The sequence below is a fragment of the Macrobrachium rosenbergii genome, chromosome 20, assembly GCF_040412425.1.
Source record: "Macrobrachium rosenbergii isolate ZJJX-2024 chromosome 20, ASM4041242v1, whole genome shotgun sequence".
Taxonomy (NCBI): domain Eukaryota; kingdom Metazoa; phylum Arthropoda; class Malacostraca; order Decapoda; family Palaemonidae; genus Macrobrachium; species Macrobrachium rosenbergii.
In genome coordinates this window covers 17211495-17232500 of record NC_089760.1, presented here as the reverse complement: position 1 = coordinate 17232500, position 21006 = coordinate 17211495, and the positions used below count along the sequence as shown (strand labels likewise).

General features: G+C 38.4%; 1 protein-coding gene across 8 annotated transcripts in view; it reads right to left on the bottom strand.

Moving 5' to 3' along the window:
* pod1 (coronin pod1) overlaps positions 1-21006 on the bottom strand; it is a 155879-nt gene that overhangs the window by 91344 nt on the left and 43529 nt on the right. For all 8 annotated transcript variants that reach the window (XM_067122029.1, XM_067122024.1, XM_067122023.1 and 5 more), the window contains exon 10: positions 16109-16264. In XM_067122029.1, the coding sequence (XP_066978130.1) occupies positions 16109-16264 (156 nt within the window). The remainder of the gene's footprint in view (positions 1-16108; positions 16265-21006) is intronic.

Below are 21006 nucleotides of genomic sequence, written 5' to 3'. Positions count from 1 at the left end.
AGCTTAAACCTCTTTATAAGCACACTGTCAAAGTCTGATCTCCTGGCACCCTTCATTGTCTTTCAGCACTTCAAACATTTCTGGTTTTCATTTTTAGCAAAATCCTAAAAATCTGCTGCTTTTGTTTCTTCAAATCTGCATGTGTGTGTGTGTATGACAGAGAGAGAGAGAGAGAGAGAGAGAGAGACTATTGGCCTGATTAGGTTGTTACACCGACAGATATCCATTTGCAGAAGTCAAATATACAGTGGTATTAAGAATAATGATAATTTTAGTAAAACTGTTATTTTATGTACTGTATGCAATAATACTTCATGCATTATCGTCATACTATTGTATTATAATTTATGAACATGGCAAACAGGAGACATAAAAGGAAGTAGCACTGCTAGTACTAGGAACTAGTCATCCATGAGTGCCAAAGCAACCAAAATTGATTTTTCCTTTCCACAGTGCAACTAACCTGAGGCACTGTCGTAACCAACCGAAGGGCTTACCTATCTGTTTCCTCTTATTTTTCCTTTTCCTCCTATTTATTAATTACACTCTACTTGGGCAGAGTGCATTTCCCCTTAGTACAATTAGTTGTACTCCAAAAAGAGTATTGATTCCTTGGAACGCACCGGCACCCTAGTGCTACCAAAGACAAAAATTCTCGTGTGACTAAGCAAATACACCTGTACCTCGAGACAGAGAGTGCCATAAGTGTGACCCTTGCACGGCACACGCAGCCACAGTGCCACCTTATTGAAAAGATGCCACACCACCGAAGTGTCACCCAAATCTGAGGGAAACTTCCCTAATTCATAAGTAACTCCAGTCATCCAAGGCAGACAATCTCACCCATCCTAACCTACCAGAACCATGGTGACAGAACATTAAGGAACCTTCATGGATCTGGGGAAGGAGGCAGGTCTCATGGGAAAGGACCTCACTGAGTGGGTGAAAAACAACTGGACAACTTACCCCACATGGAGAAGCAGGAGAGAGAACAGAGGAGGTATGAAGATGCATGAGAAGAGAAGAAAAGACTGCATGAATTAGCCCTCAGGGAAAGTGAGCTAGCTCTCAAAGAAAAGGAGCTCCAGCTGGAGAAGGCAAAAAAGGAAAGTGCTGAAGCTATGGCTACCCAACAAGCCTCCAGCCCCACACCTGATGCACCAAATGCTCCCATATCAAGCATTAATTCCCAAGTCCCCAAGTGGACTGAGGAAGAGACATTAGTATGGTTGGGGGAAATAGAGACTCTCTTAGAAAACTACGACACCACCAAGACAGAGAAGGCCTTAGTGCTTGCCAAGCACATGAAAGGTAAAGCAAAGTCAGCCCTCTGCTCACTGGAGAAGAGTCAACGAGGCAACATGGTAAAAGTTCATAGGGTCATAACAAAAGCCTACGAAATAACCCCGGAGAAATGGAGACAGCAGTTTCGAGGTCTTGCCAAGGCAGTCGGCTGATCCTGGACTGAATGGGCCTGTCACAAGACCCAGTCCAGTACATGGTGGTTCAACTCCCTGTTGTGCACCACATTTGAGAACCTATTCAATTGAACCATGTGTCCCTGGGCCCCTAGCTGTGTATCTCAATGACAAGCAGCCCACAACGCTTATGGAAACCTGTCGTATGGCTGATTCCTGGGAAACCTACAACCAGTCCCACAGCAAATCTCAATGCCACATAGTGCCACCCAGGTACCTCTCAGGCTTGACTCGCCCAAAGAACGGACTACCTAGCAAGCCTATGTGTACCCACTGTAAGAAGGTGGGGCACACCGAATCCGATTGCCACTACAAGTTGGACACCACCAGGAAGCCTCCTTCTAAATAACCAGAACTCCTCTCCATCTACTTCCACTCAATCTTCTCCACCAACGGTCACCGTAGGTAACTGAGCCCCCCAGAAAGGGCCCTCCTCGATCCTGTGGTCCAGCCACTATAGTGCTGGACATCCAGCCTGCCCAAATCATGCCCCATCCACCAAGTTTGTCAACTTGATAAGCACTATGTTCTCTGGGGCCAGGCCACAGAAGATACCTCACCCTGAGAGCTGGATACCCAGTCCATCTTGGTGGCACCCCTTGATGGCTCTAGCCTGTCAGCTACCCTACTGGTTACAGTAGACACTGCAGCAGATGTTAGCCTGACTGACCGGCCCCAAGGGCCAGCCAGTGCCTGGTTGACTAGCAAGCTTGGTGGGAGATGAAATGGGTAGAGGGCCACACCAAATCCATTCTCACAGTCAAGCTCCAGGGCATGACACCTTGGGGCACGCTACCTCACCACCTTGGCGGAGTGAGTGGAATCAGGCCTGGAGTGGAATTCCTGTTGGGTCAGGACCTCCTCTGGGGAAGCCCTTCCCCAATGCCAATCTGTAGCTGCGCTACCTCCACAATGGAGGCATTGACTGTAGGGTCACTTGCCACTAGCCACGAGCACAGCCACTTTGAGCCACCACAAGAATTGGACCCTGTGCCTGGCCCTACCATGGTGCCAGGTCCAGATCCTGACGTGGATCCTGCTACGGGAGATTCAGGAACCTTCACTGAAGTCATCCTAGCAACTTGCGAGACTCCGGCACCCTGCACTTCTTCGTCACCACATCCGTCCTAAGAAGGTGAACCTCTGGTAGATCTTACTGCTACACCTCCGAAAGACCAAGAACTGGCCTCCCTGGATGCAGAGGTTGAGACCACTCTTACTCTGGTTGTCGCAGCAGCCAGAGTAGGGAGCTCTCCAGTAGCCTCTGAGGTTACCCCTGGCTTCATGCCTGATAGCCCTTCTGGCCTTTCCCAGAATCAGTGCCTTCATCACCTCCTAGGACTGTCATAGATAGGCCTTGGAGGAACCTGAAGAAGAAGAAGAGGCGGAAGAGAGACAAGTAGTTACAAGATCCACAAGCTCACCCTGGCATTTGTGCCTCCTTGGCACAATGCCTTTCCATCTCAGAGTGATCCTGGCTCCTGCCCAGAGGTGGTAGCCGGTGTGATCTCTGCCTTAGTAACAGCCTAGATCACCATCAGTAAGTAGTAGTAGTAGTAACCTTGTGATTTCAGTCTTGTAATGAGCAGCAATAACTAAGTGCCTAGATCACCATCAGTTAGTAGTAGTAGTAACCTTGTGATTTCAGTCTTGCAATGAGCAGCAATAACTAAGTACAGTAAGTATAATTTGTAAGCCAGTAATCGTAACTATTGTGAATAGAGCCCTGAGCTCATGACACGCATGGCATACTACCTCAATTGAGGAAAGCATTTTCCATATAAAACTGAGGAGGAATGGGTACCTCTCTCATTCAAGTATACAAAACTCATTTAAAGAACTTACGTTACTCCTTTGTTTACTATGATTGTACTTTCTAGTGTAAGAAATTGTATACTGGTATGAATATTGTAATTTAGCTAGTTCATTGCTATGGCATTGTTCTAATAGGTTATGTCATAAAAGATACAACTGAATACCCCATTTGTCTAGGAATAAATTTCACAATCATCAGAGGTAGCCCGTAAATATCCAAAGACACCTTTGATTAGTGTTAGGAGTCTGTAGTAAGTAGGTTATTAAAGCTCATATCCCATTCTAGAGTCAGGTAGATCCTTAGCTAGCCACACTGCAAGGGCAAAATCTGTTCATAGAAAAGATTAAAGTAAAAAGAGGCGAACAGCTTGCTTAGTACAGGCCTTCACACCCAAAAGGGAGTGAATGCCTTCTTAAGGGGCGAAGCTATTATAAATATTCGCTGTTCGACCTCCCTTCCTTGCTTCTTAGTAGAATAATAAACTTTATTAAAAGTAATGGGTCATACCATGTAGGCTGCCCACCTGAGAAGTTGGGTGGGAAACCCAGGGTTGTTTTCAAAATAAGTACACTCCCAGCCAAAAGGGAGAATTTTAGCTTAAGAGGGCCATAAATCAGGGATAGGTTTTGCTAGGACAGGCCTTAGAGGTACTGTTCCTACAGCTTAGCCTTGTTTATCCTCTGTACTGACGAGTCTATTGTCATTTCAGGTCAGACCCTGGGTCAGAGGAGTTTGAAGCAAGCAGCCAGAAGCTGCCTGACCATCAACAGACTTTCTCAGCAGATATCCTAGGAGCAGGGTGTGTAAGCCCTCTCTCTTTCTTAGCTTGCTTTGTTTCTCTCCCCCTTTGTTCAACACAAGGGAAAAAATTGTTATTCCAAATGGACCAAGGAATCTAATGCAACTGATCACTGCATTATCTCCCCCAGCATTAAGTCTGATTGTGACAATTACACCCAGTTCTCTTGCCCTTCAACTGAAACTCTCATTTTCCTTGTTCAACTTTTCCTGTCTTAAACAGTCACTGACTAAGACATCCTAGTAAAACATATCCCATTTATGAAGTCATACATTAAGTACAATTATTGTTGTCTAGTGAAACCACATAACTTATCCTCCATGGTGTTAAAAGTATTATTCTTGATATAAGATTCATCCCCTTGTGATTAAGTAGTGACAAGTGAGAGTTTCTGTAATGCAAGATTGTTATCTGGATACCTCTTCCAGAAGTATGCACGCCTTGGGCCTGAACAAATTCTCTTGCTAATAAAAAGGTAGAATTAATTGTATTTCTAATAGCGAAGATTACTCTCCACCTTGCTCATTTATTTATTTATCATTTTTTTCCTTCAAACTGAAGAAACCTGTTGGGAGACTAGACCTATGTAGCCTTGGCTATAGCCTGACTAACATTTGCTTTATACACAAAACTACAAAAGTGAAAAGTAATAACTTTGAATTCATATCCCAAATGCATCGATTTTCATCATTAGACTATGCTCCGCTTAACTTCTCTTTTTCACTCCATCACAACGTCCTCTTCCACAGTTTCACTGTATCCACACTGACAGTTCCACAACTCACAGAAGTCACAGTGAGCGAAGGGATTCATGCTACAGTAACGTATCTAGTTTTCATTTTGAATATTTTTGTAGCATGAAATGTTTTTGTTTTCCATGATCCAGTATACTTCAATGATAAGATTCTACATAACAAGTGACCAATTTTTCCTCATACATACACGTTTACAAAGTAAAATATAAGATTTTATACTAAGTGGCAATTTGAGAACAACACTTGTCCAGTACAAAAATAAAAAAGTTGCACAAGTTTTGCTGCATACTGTACAGTATTGTATCTGCAATATTTGCTAATTATTTTCATTTTATTTTCCAGTCTGCTTTTACTGAAATGCAAGAACTTGTACAGCAATTATGCATGGAAAATATGAAAAAAATGAATGACAAAGTAACATCATGTTTATCCATAAAAACTATACTGTACAAAACAAATAAACATACATGAATAAAAAATCAATCTCTTATCTCAGAGAGAGAGAGAGAGAGAGAGAGAAAATTAGTGTTAATACACCGGATCACAGTAACTTGCTGGGGACGAGACTTTACATTGGCTGGGAGGAGAGTAGGAATGATGACTGTTGCCTGCATATGAAATTTGGATTTTAAATACTTTTACAATGATTAGAGATGAAACATCAAAAGTGATAAAATATTCTTTTATGTACTGTTATAATGTGTGTGATAATCATAGTCAAATAAACTTATAATGAAATACGGTACAATAAATCATACAAAGCAAAAAATATGGCAACACTACCTTCGTCGATCTGTCATGAACTTGCTGGATTTGTTTATTTTTGTATTTTTTTATGTTTGTGTATAAAATTCATATTTTAAATATTTTTATGATGATTAGATCAATACAGTATAAATGGATTCTGTAAGTGAAATAATATGTTATATATATTTTGCAGTGTTTTCTCATTAAAGTATACAGTATGTATACTGAGAGAGAGAGAGACACACACAAGAATTTTTTAATGAATTTATGGGAGATGGTGAGGACTAACCACAAAACAACGTAAACCAAGAACTTACTGTAGTAAATCATTTACTTTTATCACAAATGTATTTGTACGCAATCACAAAAGTACTAACATGACGTAACAAACCTAGTATTTTGTTTCGAGGTATGTGTCCTGTCGTTCTAAACTACCCACGTATATTTGATATGCTCTATACAGTAGTACTATCGTAAAATACATACCTCTACAGTAAATATTTCAAAATCATCTTACAACACAGGAAAATATCAATTCATGTAAAATGTACATCCAGTGCATTACAGTATGTGCAAAGTTACGTAGGCCAAAGAAAACATGTCTGAATGATAGGGGATACAGTACTTAAGAGTAACAGTTGTAGGCTGGCACTTAATTTTTGCAACATGACTTTGAATGATATTAAGGCATTCTGGGATGATTGTTTGAGGTATATTTTTGTTTTTGTTTGAACTGTCGATGACATGGCGTTGATGAAAATTCCAAAAAAGGAAGACGAGCACACAAAAGAAATGAACTGTTAGAAAAAAATAGGCAATTATAACCGCTCTGTTCCGGGGTTTTGTGATCTTTTAGGAGTGTATATATCCTACTTAAGAGTAGAAACTGTAATGGAATTTCAGTACGGGACCTTCCTGAAATAGATTTTTCCTTTGAGTTTTAGGAGTGTATATATCCTACTTAAGAGTAACAGTAGTGGAGAGTACTGTAATGTAAGGTTACTTTGGGTGTTTTGGGATGATGGTTTGGGGTGTATTTTTTGTTTGAAATGATATTAAATTACTTTAGTATGATAATTGTTTGAAATATCAAATTAAGCAGTGAAATGTTAAAATGGGTAGAGCCTCGATGGCTCGGTCGGTAGGGCAGTAGCCTCGGACTTTGTAGAGGTCTGTGTCGCGGGTTCAAATCCGCAGCTGACCGGTCAGAGAGGTGGACACTTTGCTATCCGTGTAGACACCCCGGGATTCTGTATGTAATCAATGGATAGGTTTGCTGAAAGCAAATGGGTGTTACAGACTAACACACACATAAACAAAGCCACTCCAACATCTTCTAAAAACATAACAGACACCTCACACGTCTCGAACCGTCGACCTAACGCTCAGTTCTCCTCGCTGCTGGGAGAAAAGGGAGCTGGGGATTTGGTACGATACATGTACACTTTCGCTACCAGGGTCTAAGTGATGTCAGGCAGGGCAGCTGATCGAGGCTATGGCCTACCCCAACACCAAATCAAAGTCCTTCAAAAGAAGGCATCATGCTTACCCCATATAAAATTGGGAAAAAGCATGTTAAAATGAAGAAAAAGAAAAAAAGTGAAATTTTAAAATAGGCAGTTACAAGCATTTTAGTTTAAGGGGTGCAAAGTATTTGGCAAATATAAGCATTTTTAGAGGGGATTTTTGCATTTCTGCAGATTTTGTATTTCCATGGTAGGTTCTGGAACCTATCACCATGTAAAAATGGGGAGCACTGTATATGTTTAGGCGATACATATACACACACACACACACACACACACACACACACACACACACATACACACACATACACACACACACACACATATACATATATACACACACACACATATATATATATATATATATATATATATATATCAGAATAAGTTTCAAGTTTTGAAGAGTGTTGTGCATTTCTGTGATAATGCAGATGCAGAAAATAACAAATGGGATAAAGGACTCAAAGTAAGAAGCTTGATTTTGAAGCTTCAGAAATCATTTGTTCAATGTGGAATATTTGAGGAATGCATTAGTGTTGATGAAATGATGGTAAAATATTATGGGCATAACTCACTGAACCAAGTTATCCAGGCAAAACCTATAAGGTTTGGATATGAAGCTTGGGTGCTTTGCGGGACCTCGGGTTATTGTTATAATTTTGATCTTTACTGCGGTAAGAATCCCAACTAGATAAGAATGATGATGTAGCATCGGGTTAAAAACCTATTATATCAGTTGGAAAAACAAGGAAAGATTTCACTGAGCACCTTAATGCATGGGTTATATCCATGCAAATCACATGAAAAATTAATATTTGAAAAAAAATACAAAATGTTGACACTATTACTGCCAAATATATTATGTACTGTGCTGTTTAACATCACTTATAAGACAATATTTTGAACACAATTAAGCTTTTAAATGATCTCATACAGTACACTATGATTTTATTTCACATGACACTATTGTACATTATTTTATATATATTTTAACATTTGTCTGTATAATATTTTGCACTTTTTCTTTTTGTAACTATGGATTTTTATATTTGTTGCTAACCAATGTAAAATTGCATAAACTGATGTATGTTGATTTTATTTTTTCCATTATTTAAAAAAAAATGCTGTAAAGTTGAAAGTGCAACAACATAACTGGAAGTATTGTTCTATTTCCCAGGCCAACAGGCCACCAATGAAAAATACACCTATGCCACACTCCTACTTGAAAAATTCTAATAAATAAATGAATTTTGGACAGTTAATCTTTCGTTTTCCCCATTATAAAAGGAAATCATAAGGCAAATACAAAAAACATACATGAAACTCGATGCAGTTTCAATGACCATTTCTTTGAATATTACTGCAACAAGAATCGACCTGTTACCCAGATATCATTATTATTGCTATTTAGCTCGAGATATAACTACACAACAGTACTGCCACATTCATACTTTAACAGCTGATTTGGGGATAAATCAACTATGCAAAACTCTCCTGCACTATTCATCTCACACATATACACAGAAGTTTCACCAGCAACAAGTTGAGGCCCCTCCCCACCCAATACACTAACATACACACACACACACACACACACACACACACACTGTGTCATTTACCTCCATCTTGAACACTCACATGTTTCCTGGATATTAAGTCCCTTGTGTCCCAATAACTCTTGCATTCCATTTATCTAGCAATTCCAGGGTCTTTCTCTTCCAATTCCTAACACTTCTCTAACATTTACTCAGTTTACCAGCCTTTTCCTCCATTCTTTCTACATGAACAAACCATTTCAAAGTACTGTGATCCATCTTTTCACCTCCTCTAATACTTTATACCACTTCTATGCATCTCTAATTTCTCACTCTATTACTATGTCTCCTTTCACAAATAAATTGTAACAATTCATAACATCTGCAACCTTTTTTTCAGTCATTTGCAATCATTATCTATACTTTACTTCCATTAAAAAGAATTAACTCAAAAACTCCACCTAGGCTGCTGATGACACTACAAGCTTCTCCCCTATCTTTTGCATACTCCCTGCATATTCCCTTCCTTGTTTCTTCTATTCTCTGTCTATTCCCAAAATCCCATACAAATCAAATACCACCAATCTTCCAGCATTCATAATAACTGTTCATTGCTCCATCTCCCTTGTTTTTGCTTACCCGTAAAACTTTACTCTGGCTCACGTTTACTCTCAACTCCCCCTTGCAAATACATTCACTCTTTCATTAAATTTCTGCAATTTATCTTCACTATCCCAACCAAACATCAACCATTCAACACTGCCTCCAGAATTATTTTCTTATAATAAAACTTTGCACCTATTAATACAACAGATGACAAAGCAAACAAAAAATAATGAACCCCTAAAATACACATCATACAGAAATATCATAATAAACATTAATTCCAAAAAAGACAATAATCTACCAAGCAAAGCAAACAAAATTAAACTTATCAAAGTACAAAATGACAGCAACAAACAAAGTTAAACTTGAAGCCTAACAGAATTATTTGCTCTTCACTTGGGTCAAAAGTTTGCTGACTGTCATAGGACAGTCTCTGATCATAATTCCATCATAAACAAAAAGTGACATAATCTACTTCTAATCACAGAGAAAGCATTAAAAGAGAAATGAAACGAATGTTGAAAGAAATGAATATTACTATCATCCTTCCTAACCAGAAAAAATGTCCAATGAAAATGGTACTCATACCCTGTACTAAGCACTAGCAAACACATGAAAGAATTACCCTCTTCCTTGACTGAGACCCTGGGATCCTCCAACACATGGACAGTATAAAAATCAGAAGGTTTTAGGAGAAATTAATCCACCTTGATATTCAAAGACATAAATGTGGGCTAATAATAATTAAAAGATTTGTGAAACAAAACTTTTATGTGAAGGCATGCCTTCTGGATCAAAACATGATTTTAACAAAAGTAAAAAAAAAAAGTATACTGGAGTTTTGGATAGCGATCCCTCTCTTCTAATGGTTAAATCTGCTTCATGTTAAATGTAAAATATTCAGATATGCATAAAATGAGCTCTGAGATCAATGACAGGCCTAGCTTTTATAATCCCTTTTGGTTGTTAAAAAGAAAAATGAATCAGTTATTAAACTAATTTTGTTCTGGCGCCAAAAACCCATCACTTCATGAAAGCCTTCATGTCATCAGCTTCCTTTTCAAGCATACTGTACTTAAAAAAAAGGAAGAAGAATCCAGTTCACCATTGGTACATTCAGGCTCACAGATGACTATGGTAATTTTTTTTTAATTCCTTAAATGATTTTTGCCCCTTTTTACTCTTTCAGCTTAAATTATCTCTAATTTTTTTTTACCATGGTAATGACTACATTAAATACTATAATCTGGGTCCCTTGGGCTCTACATTAGTGTGAATTACATTTATTGAAACTTCCCAGTGAGTGGCTTACTGCTACTACTGCTGTTGATGCTGTTAATTGTTAGTCTATTTTAAACAGCCATTCTGTTCACCCGCTATTCATTAGTTAGGTATGAGTCCTTTTCATACCAAATTTGACCTGGCATTCAGATAAAAATGGTCATGGGTAGCTTAGTGGCTCAATCATGTTCTGCTTAGAGGAGTTCACAGACCTTTGCTGTGCTTAATGCACTTCTTTTTCCTGTTATGCCTGCATCAGTTGACAGCAGACTATGTGGCTTGCTCTGTATATTTATTTATAATAACTCCTCAATCACTTGCACAAATAAATCATAGCAGGATGTGAATACATCTCAGATATGGAAAAAGGACCACAAAGCCCAGTATGTACAAGTGTGGCAAGAAAATTAAAACACAATGACCAGATCACCAGTAATGATGAATGATAATGTATATGTCAGTGGGATGCTAGCTCATTTCAGATTCACTAGACTAATGTTGTTTACACCCTCTCTGGATCCTATTTTATATGTACAGTACATAACATTCAGTGGTTATATATTTAGCAAATTGTATGTACCCACTGTACTGAGTGCAATTCACAATCCCCAATTATACTATTAAACAAAGTCCTTCTCTTTCTCTCTCTCATACACCCATACAGTTCCATTTTTGCTAAGCAATTTGTACTTTTGCCATTTAGTGTGATGTACTACAAATACAGGATTGCAGACAAATGTGCAATAACAGGCACATTACAAATAAGGGAAGTGCAAATGATGGAGGGGTTACTTCGGTGTTTATGGGTTTTCTTACTTGGTTCCTTACTTGGAGTAACTGACTGTTAGTTAAGGTCTATGCTCTTGGCTTATCACCATTATTACTGTACAATGGATTTACGATTTTTGCAAACAGCAGTTTTTCTTACCTACTTTGGTTTTAATCTTAATGGAATATTGAGAGAGATGTCTTAGAGGGTCAAGTTTACAGTCAAGACTTCCTCTGGGAAGTAAGGACTGGTCTCAGTCCAAATGGTAACTATTTAACTATACTGTACTGTAAAGCATTATAAGCAACATAAGAGCTGAGATAAGGGCTTATCTCCTAATTTTGAGGGAAGGGATTGCACTCCCAATCCTGCTTGCTTGTTGTAAAAGATTACCTTTGGACGAAGGCACATCATTTGTCTCTATGGGTGCTGAGATACATGCTGAACAACGCTCGTCTGGTATAAGCTTCATTGGGAACTTTTAGTTCTTATGCAAGAGAGCACTACTTAAGAGATTATTCCCTTAATAATGCCCGATGTTATTAGGCAAAGTAGCCTGCTTAGTGCTCATACCAATATTGTTCATTCTCCAATCATCATCACTCGCAAAGAGATGACATAAGGATAATGGTCCTTCAGAGATTCATAGGCACTACCATTTTGCTAGATCCCTTAGAGTTTCTTGCTCATCAGTATCCAGGCATACCTCTCAGTGTTTCACACCTTGGAGCATCAATAAAGAGATTCCTCTCATTGATTCCCTAAACATTCTTCTGATGATGGACTATACAATCCATTCATATCTAAATATTTAATAGCACAATGAGTTTCAACAGTTTCCCTTCACCTGACTGCTCTCAGCTTCCTACCCTTGCACAACAAAGGTTATCAACCAACAATACAATTTCAAAGATGGGTGACAGTCAGATTCTTTGACATACACCCTTGCATACCTGTGAGACCAGTGAATATCAGCATACTTGTTGTGAATGCAGTGCATTTCCCCCACCATTCCCCCACATGCACACAACCACGTCTGCTACTAATGATTCACTCTCCTTCCCACCTAGTACTTTCCTCCTAGTACTATCCAACCCTCTGGGAAGGTTGCTGAAGAAGCTTCCTCCTATCATTAAGCAGAGGCTGAGGTGGCTCATCATAACTTAATTATAAAACAGTCTCCTTTGACTCAGATCTGGGATTTATATGGTTATTAGAATGGTATTGCGATACTGTGCTCTCAGCTGAATTTCCCTTGGCAGTTAGCACATTGCAGTCAAGTGACAACTTTTGTTCTTGAGATCGGCTACTATGGTGGAATCAAGTACTTTGGCTGTGTGGTCCCTGCATCCAATGTTCTGCAACATGCTTTGGAAGCAGTACAGAACTCCTTTATGAGGCTTGTTTGCCACCACCTCTATCATTAGCTAAGCCTTTCCAGACCAGATGACATAGGCAAGCAACACTTTTATGGTTCCTGAGACAATCTGAGGGGTCCTCATTTAACATCCTCCTTAATCATATAGACAAGCTGCAGCAGTCTAGCAATGTCTACATAAGCCTCATAGCTCAACTTTGGCCACAGTTAACCTGGTTTCTGGACCTTCTTGCACTTTTGGTGGACTTCCCAAGAGCCCTTCCACAAGATGCTCCTCTGTCAGCCTTATTTTCGGAGATATTACTAGAATCTCATCCTTGTCAACCTTCACACATGAAGGCTATCTAAGAGTACCTCATCAGGAGAGACTTTCTCATCAAGTTGCCAAAGTTATTGCCAACTCAGGAAAACTGTCTACAGCCAGGCACAGACCTGGACTCTTCCTGTCAAACTTCATTGCATATGCCAGTCTTCTGAGAAGGAAGCCAGGCACAGGACTTGTTGCTGACGTTAAAACACCTTTCCTGTTCAGGGTACAAGGCCCTGGAAAATGCTTCTCACCCTTAGACTCAGCTTGACAAGTGATTTACAGGCTCTCTCTAGTGAGGTTTTCTCACAAACAAATCGGGTTATGAACCAGATGTTCGAAAATTTTTTGTTCCGGTTCATGAACCATGCTTCAAGCCACAAACACACAAACATTCCCCCAAAAGGGTCCATTGAAAGTGCCCCAATTTTTTTAGTGGAGGACGGAGCATCATCATAAATATAGCAGTCAATGAAACGTAGAGAGAGAGAGAGAGAGAGAGAGAGAGAGAGAGAGAGAGAGAGAGAGAGAGAGAGAGAGAGAGAGAGAGAGAGAGACTGAGACTATTGCACTGGTAAGGTTTTTACACCAATATATTGATTTACAAAAATCGAATAATAGTTGTATTGAGAATAATGATAATTTTAATAAAACTGTTGTTTTACTGTATCTAATCATATTGCATGTATTACTGTCATATTATCATATTACAAAATATGAGCAGAGCGATCATGTGCCATTTGCATTCTGGTTTTGTTTACATCTTAAAATCATCAGCTGATTGCATTTTACCAACATCCCTGTCTTTAGTTGCTGAATGAAAATTAATTCAGAGAGACGTTTCTTTCATAAATTATCAAATCTGGGTTTAAAAATTGCAACTACTTTATTTATAAACACAATAAATTAAATGAAGCACATGTGTGATTTTGTCAATTTCAGGCATGGCTTTTGCCTCCAAATTGTTTTGGAGTCTGCTCATTATTGGTTTTTTTAGCCACAGCTATTATGCCTGCTGCCTGAAGTTAGTGGCATACTTTCTTGACACCTTCTCCACTGAGTGAGGGACGAATAAAAATGTAATTGATTTTTATACACGGAATTACAATGAAAATAAGCAACTCTTAGTAAACATGTGTTAGTTATAGTAACTACCACTGGCAAACATCTGTTTACTTTAATATAAACTGCAGGACAGTAAAAGCTTTAGCATAATGTTTAGTGATGAAAAAAATGTAAATTAATAGAGAAACAGTTACAATAACTCGAGGGATGCTGGTAAGCAAGTGATGTACCCAATAAGAGCACCTGATCTGAAAAAAACAGTTTGCCGCTTGATCTGGAGGCGAAAACCTTCAAATCAGTATTTCCATTTCGCACCGATATATCTGTAATTACAATATACCACGATCCACTATCTCTGTGCGCTATTGTATTTGTATATAATTAAGGTTATTCTAAGTCTACATTCTTTGTCCCAAAAAAACATAAAAAAATTGAAAAAGTCTGTGTTTCTGAGGTTTGAACGAACCATTTGTATTTACATTATTTTAAATTGGAAAAATTGATTCAGGTCATGAACTTTTCTGGTCACAAGCTGCATTCTCAAATGAATTAAGTTTGTGAACTGAGGTATAACTGTATCTGTATTTCTGGCCTTTAAAAAATATGGCAATTTCTTTCATTATAAATTTTGTTTCATGGAGATCCTCAAATACCTTTGACTTTTTACCTCTGGGAACCTTTGACTTGTTCTCTATTAACCATTTTGTACCTGTGGGCCAAGTTATTGCTCTTGCTCAAAAAGAGGAGGCACTCCTGAGTATAACTTCTTTCCTCCTTCCTACTAATATTAGTCACGTGTAATGCAGAGTGGTCAACTTGGGTACTTGGCCTATATATTGCAAATGAAGAGTAAGGGCTTTGATTACTTAATGATTTAGTCCTCTGGCAGTACAACGGGCAGTACAACCTAGCATGTTACTAGCAGGATACTGGCCTATTTCATGAACCGCTATCAATCCTTCTAACACTTGGACTCCCAGACACAGTTGTGAAGTTATTAGCTGGCTCTAATTTCCTAAGAGTCAATGTCCAAATACCACCAAATCTCCTCCAGCAAAAATAGTTACTCAGGAAGTTGTAAAATTATGGGATTTTAGTACCGAAACAAATATAATTTCTAAAAAATTGAATTAATTTTCTTGATATTTTGCTTCCTCATGACCAAACAGTGCTCAGACAACATTTACTATGACCATTTTCTGCTAAATGGGTGACTTTGGAACCTGGATGTGCAGATGAAAATCTGGATTATTCTTTTTTAGTGTCTGGAAATGGAGCTGACACACCTGAAGATGGTTGAAAAATGATGAGTTTGTACTGAAAACATCCATTTCCTTTTAGAAAATAGTACATTTGTCCTAGGTATAAATTTAAATAAATTACTTACAAAAGAGTAACAATATCCTCATCATAAAAATGGGAATAACTGCTTGGTTCAAACATGAAACACAAGCTAACATCATGAAACCAGTTTACATAATCAGTCATATAAGTAAATAGAGAGTGCAACCAGAAATTAATCTGGAACTAAAAGCTCCCAAAGATGTTTGATGTTAACCTTAAACCCTTTTTTTCTTTAATATTTCATTATCATAACAGACAAACTACTTTAACATAGGTAGAATCCACCATTTAAGTGAAAGAGTGGTGCTTTAAGAAGTACAAGAGTTGTGAGATGTGGTTCTTCACAACTGCATATGGGATCCCTTATATTTTCATATGGGTGGGTAGTTTTGCTACAACAATACACCTATCAAAATTACAATGTTTTATCACTACAAAATACACAGGACAAAAACATTTTTGACATATCAAATAGGTAACTGTAGAGCATCTTAACCTTATGGCACAGAACAAGTATATTAGTTCTGTTACCCAGAACATCACTACACCAAACACATTTCTACTCACGTTAATAGAAGCAAATACAAATAAAATCAACCAAAACCACCACCATTATCATAAAAATGCAAAGATGTCAGGAAAACACACAAGAGTCTAAATCCTACAAACAGAAATTGCATCCATTAACCAATCTTCACCTACCTTAACTGCAACCATTGGCTTCGATAATGTAGGTCTCACTTCACTCACGGGTTTACATTCTGTGCCATTCGATATCCGGGACCTTGGAGCTGGGACAGGAGTATCCGCATCGGCAATTTTGGATTCTTCCCGCTTACTTAATGGGCCTCGGTGAATCTTCAATAAAAAAACAACAGGTTGCAATTTACCATATATCACAGATGAATACCAGGGGAAATTATTATTACTATTCCCATATTAACACTGAGCATTTAAAATACAGGTAGATCTTCACTGTGAATATCTGTAATCCAGTTCTTATACTAATGTGGCACAGATTTCAAATTTCCTATGCCACCATAATTAGAAATTTCCCAGGCCACTGCATCAACCTGCTATGCAATGTTTTGGTTGGCTAGATTTGTTTACCTTTTGGCATGCAATGATATCTCTAATTAATGAAAAGTATGGCCATCTAACCCAAATGCCTACATGTCTATTTTCCACCTTTTTTACTCCACTTTACAGGCAAGACTTCTTCTATTATTATATATCATTTGCAATGGAAAGAATATACTCTTTTAAAATTTGTTAACTGTATCACTTGTTTTTATAATACTTTTGCTTATTTACTATTTAAACTACTGTATGTATAATTCATACACTTCATTCAGAGGTCATCCAACAGGATTTCTGATTAGTGTACAGGCAGTCGCCAGTTAATGGCGGGGGCTCCGTTCCCGGCCGAGCGCCACTAACCGAAAACTGGCAATAATAGCACTAATAACCCACTTATTGGCACCGTTAACTGGGTATCAGTGCCACTAACTGGAGATCGGCGCCAAAAATCCAGTTATCAGATCGCCATTAACCGATGCCGCTGGTAAGCAGGGACTGCCTGGATTGAAGATGGCCTTCCTCTTGTGTTGGGATAGGTCTATAAAAAATGAAACCTTTGGCCTCTAAGTAGCACTGTAAATTTCAGAGACTTAAATAAGGGAAAAAACAGGTTTTGACGTAGGAAAACCCTATTTTTGGTAGTCGCTGTTGAGTCCTCAACGAGTTACCCTTCCACGGTCTACCAGAGCTCCATGGTGACTAGACTAATATCAAACAATACTCTTTTAGCTGGTCTTGTAGCCCGTCATTGTGTCGTAATGATTAACATTATAACACTTGATGGAGTATAATTGACTCAAAGATAAGAGGGCAGTTTCTCTTATCTTCAGTGAAGCTGAACCTAGTTTTCCAAAGTCAAACCTGCAAGAAGGAGAAGTGACTGTTGCGCATATGCATCTGCCATCTTGTTTACGAATGGATCTGCAAAGGACCAAGGAGCCACTACTCTCAGTTGGTCAATGCAGGATGATCCCTTGCTCAATTCCCATGCCTTTTCGTCTGGGAAGTGGGAGGGTTTTGAGGACTCAACAGCGACTACCAAAAATAGTGTTTTTTGATAGTGTAGTTGCTTGTTTCATCCTCAAGGAGCTTTACAAAGAAACTGACAGGTGACAAAAGGCTTAAGGTCTCAAATTTTAATCCCAACAACCCAAAGAAAAAACATTTCTGGTCTGAGGTCAAGCCACAAGTTTCAAGCCCCATTCTTTATTCTAAAGAAACCCTAGGGTTTTGGTAACAAAAAAACAAGAAACTTCCTAACAAAAAACAAGAAACTTAACACAAACATGACATTTTTATGATAAAATAAAGTTTTATATATACTTATCAAGTAATTACATTGCTTATAGTTTCACTCTCGCTGGCAGCTTAAAAATTTTGAAATTCGTGGCAGTGCTAGTGTTGGTGTAGGTGAGTAGTCCCCGCCCACTTTCGGAGTACGAGAGGAGCAACTTCAAGTGTGATTCAGTTGTTTTTTGCCCTTCTTTCCATATGAGGGGAGGAGGGGGGTCTTGGTTCGTAATTACTTGGTAAGTATATATAAAACTTTATTTTATCATAAAAATGTCATTTTTATATATGTAAGTTACCAAGTAATTACACTGCTGAATCCCAAATTGACAAGGAGGTGGGATATATGGATTAACTACCCCCAAAACATTATTATGGATGATAATTAGTTAGAGGACAGCAAAATTAGCATTGGTACAATGCTTGTCATTCCTTACCTGGTAAGAGAGTTGCTGCAGGTAGATACTGCCTCTGGTCAGTGCTCATCTCAACCATGTAGGGTGTGGCGAGTTGGCCAAATGCACCTCTACATCAGTGGGTACTTTGCAGCAAGGGATGAACCAAGTGACTAACAAAGTGTACAAGAAGCCAGTTGACCCTGCCCTGGGCATATACTGACAAACAAAATGACCAGAATCAATGAACACAAGCATCACCTACACCACAAAATATAAAAACACCACCCACCCATTAAAGTTAAGACTGATGTGTCTCCAGGTACACAGTACCCCCAGGCTCCCCTTGTGACTCAACACCCAAGTTCAAGGCAAAGAGAAAAGGAAGGAAGAAAGGCTTCCTACGCTTCCTCCCTCACCATCATGCTAGCCACAGATAACGGCCCTAAAGTACTATAATTTTCGAAAGTAGTTTCCACATCATGAAGTTAATGGGTCACAAAGATAGACTTGCACCTCTGGTAAGCTGCTTGAAGAATTGATGATAGAGACAGGTTTTGTAGTCTGAACTGGCCATTTCGTTGGTTCCAGTTGGAATTGTAACCTTAGACCTTGCTTGGGAAGAATTTGTATCCACTCTCACTTTTCGGTTACAGGATGTAGTAGTACTTTTACATTTTGGATTGTACATGATTAACTTAATTTCCTGTTCAGAATCATGTAATATGTCCATTATATATTGTCGTTCTGTGGCAAGGGTATCTTTGATGTTACTCATAATTCCATTACGGAATTGATCAAATGCTGCAAACTGTGTATCCCTTTTGGGGGAGCAAGCATAATCTGACTGAGCATCCACAGCTGAACTATAACTGCCTGCTACCCAGGGGGCAGAGGTCTTGGGTGAGTTACTAAACCCCTCCAAAAATGTAGTCATTTCAATTGGGGTTAGGTGGATCCTAGTATCCCTTTTTGGGGAGCAATCCCATTCAGCTTCAATTAACCTAACATAAGGTACTGCCTAGTCCTGGATTATTTAGGTCACGTTTAAGTATAGTTTATATAAAAGGAAAAAGTCTGTAGCCTGTTTATCTAACTCTAGGGTCATTAGTGTAAACTAGATTGCTGCCCAGGCCCACAACAGGATATGTCTTAAAAGGTTCTTGTATTAATTTAGGTTACTACCTAATCCAGGTTATTTAATTCACCCTTAAGGATATGTAATCCTAGGTTATAGGCTACAGACAACATCTAGCCTAGTATATTCTAAATTATTCTCACTGAATCTCATGTACACTAATGCCTAAGCTATGGTAGACATCGTTATCTGAAAGGATTATCTAAATAATAAATTGTGGAACATTTCTTTTGTTAAAACTTCCTAATAGAACAACAAATTCTTCAAAAGATTTGCGTTTTTTACAAATAACATCCAGAGATCATGAGGAAGCACTGACCAAGGGCTCACAAAAAAGCGCTGGTTTCTGGCTTTCACACACAAATTAATTACCTGTTCCACAGTTCAAACTAAAAATTTTCAACTGGTTTAAACTATAAATTATTAACTGGAGCTTAAAAATAAGCACTTAATTTTCAGATTTAGATGTTTCCATGATCCTCACTAATGAAATCAGGGAATCAATGAGCTGATTTTACGGAGCACTGACTTTAGGTACACACTCAACCATTGACTAGAAAGAGTAATGGCTCCTTGGTCCTTTGCCAGTCTGTTTGTAAACAAGATGGCAGACACGCATGAACAATAGTCACTTCTCCTTCTTGTAGGTTTTTACGTTGGAAAACTGGGTTCAGCTTCGCTGAAGATGAGGGAAAATGCCCACTTATCTTTGAGCCCATTATACTCCATCATATGTTATAATGTTTATCATTATGACACAATGCCCGGCTACAAGACCAGCTAAAAGAGAATTCTTTGATATTAATCTAGTCACCATGGAGCTCTGGTAGACCATGGAAGGGTAACTCCTTGACAATGAAACAAGTGACTACAATATAAAAAATAAGAGTTTTTGACATGTGGAAATACTACACTTTGTTGCAAAGGAGAACCAAATACTATGCTATGTAACATAGCCTGGCCTAACTCTAGAATGACTAGAAAATCTAGCTTTGCCCTTTTCAGGAGTACAGCATACGACAAAAATCATGATTCTGTCATGTACTGCACTCCTGTTAAGGGGAAGTCTAGATTTTCTTGGCATTGCAGAGTTTGCCTAGACTAATACACACCATGGTATTTGGTTCTACTTTACAAAAAAGTATCATATTTCCAGGTGTCAATACTGTACGTAATCCTATTTTTTCCCGAAATAAGTCTGAAATTTACAGTACAACCTAACAGGCCAAAGGTTACATTTTTTGTAGGCCTATCACAATGTGAGAGGAGAGTCATCTTCAACAGACTAATGAGAAATCTTGTATACCAAATATTTCCATGTATAAGACGACCTTTAGATAAGACGAGGTCAAAAATTATGGCAAATTTTCATGAATTTATCTCATATCTGCAGTATTAGACGACTGCTAAACTACAAAAACCATCTGTGTATAGCATAGCTTTTGCAATACAGTAACAGGTATAATATGAAATATTGGTTATGTAAAGATGATGTTATTATAAATGCTGTTTTACTTAATGTATCCTTAGAAATTCAAAATAGACGAAATAACAAAGCCGATTCTATATGTTTTTCTACATATGTCGTCTAAAAGGGAAACCATTGTTTTGTCTATGTTTCATTGCCAATCACAAACCATGACCCTCACAACATGATAATGTATGATAATTATCATACAGGTAGTGCTTGAGTTGCA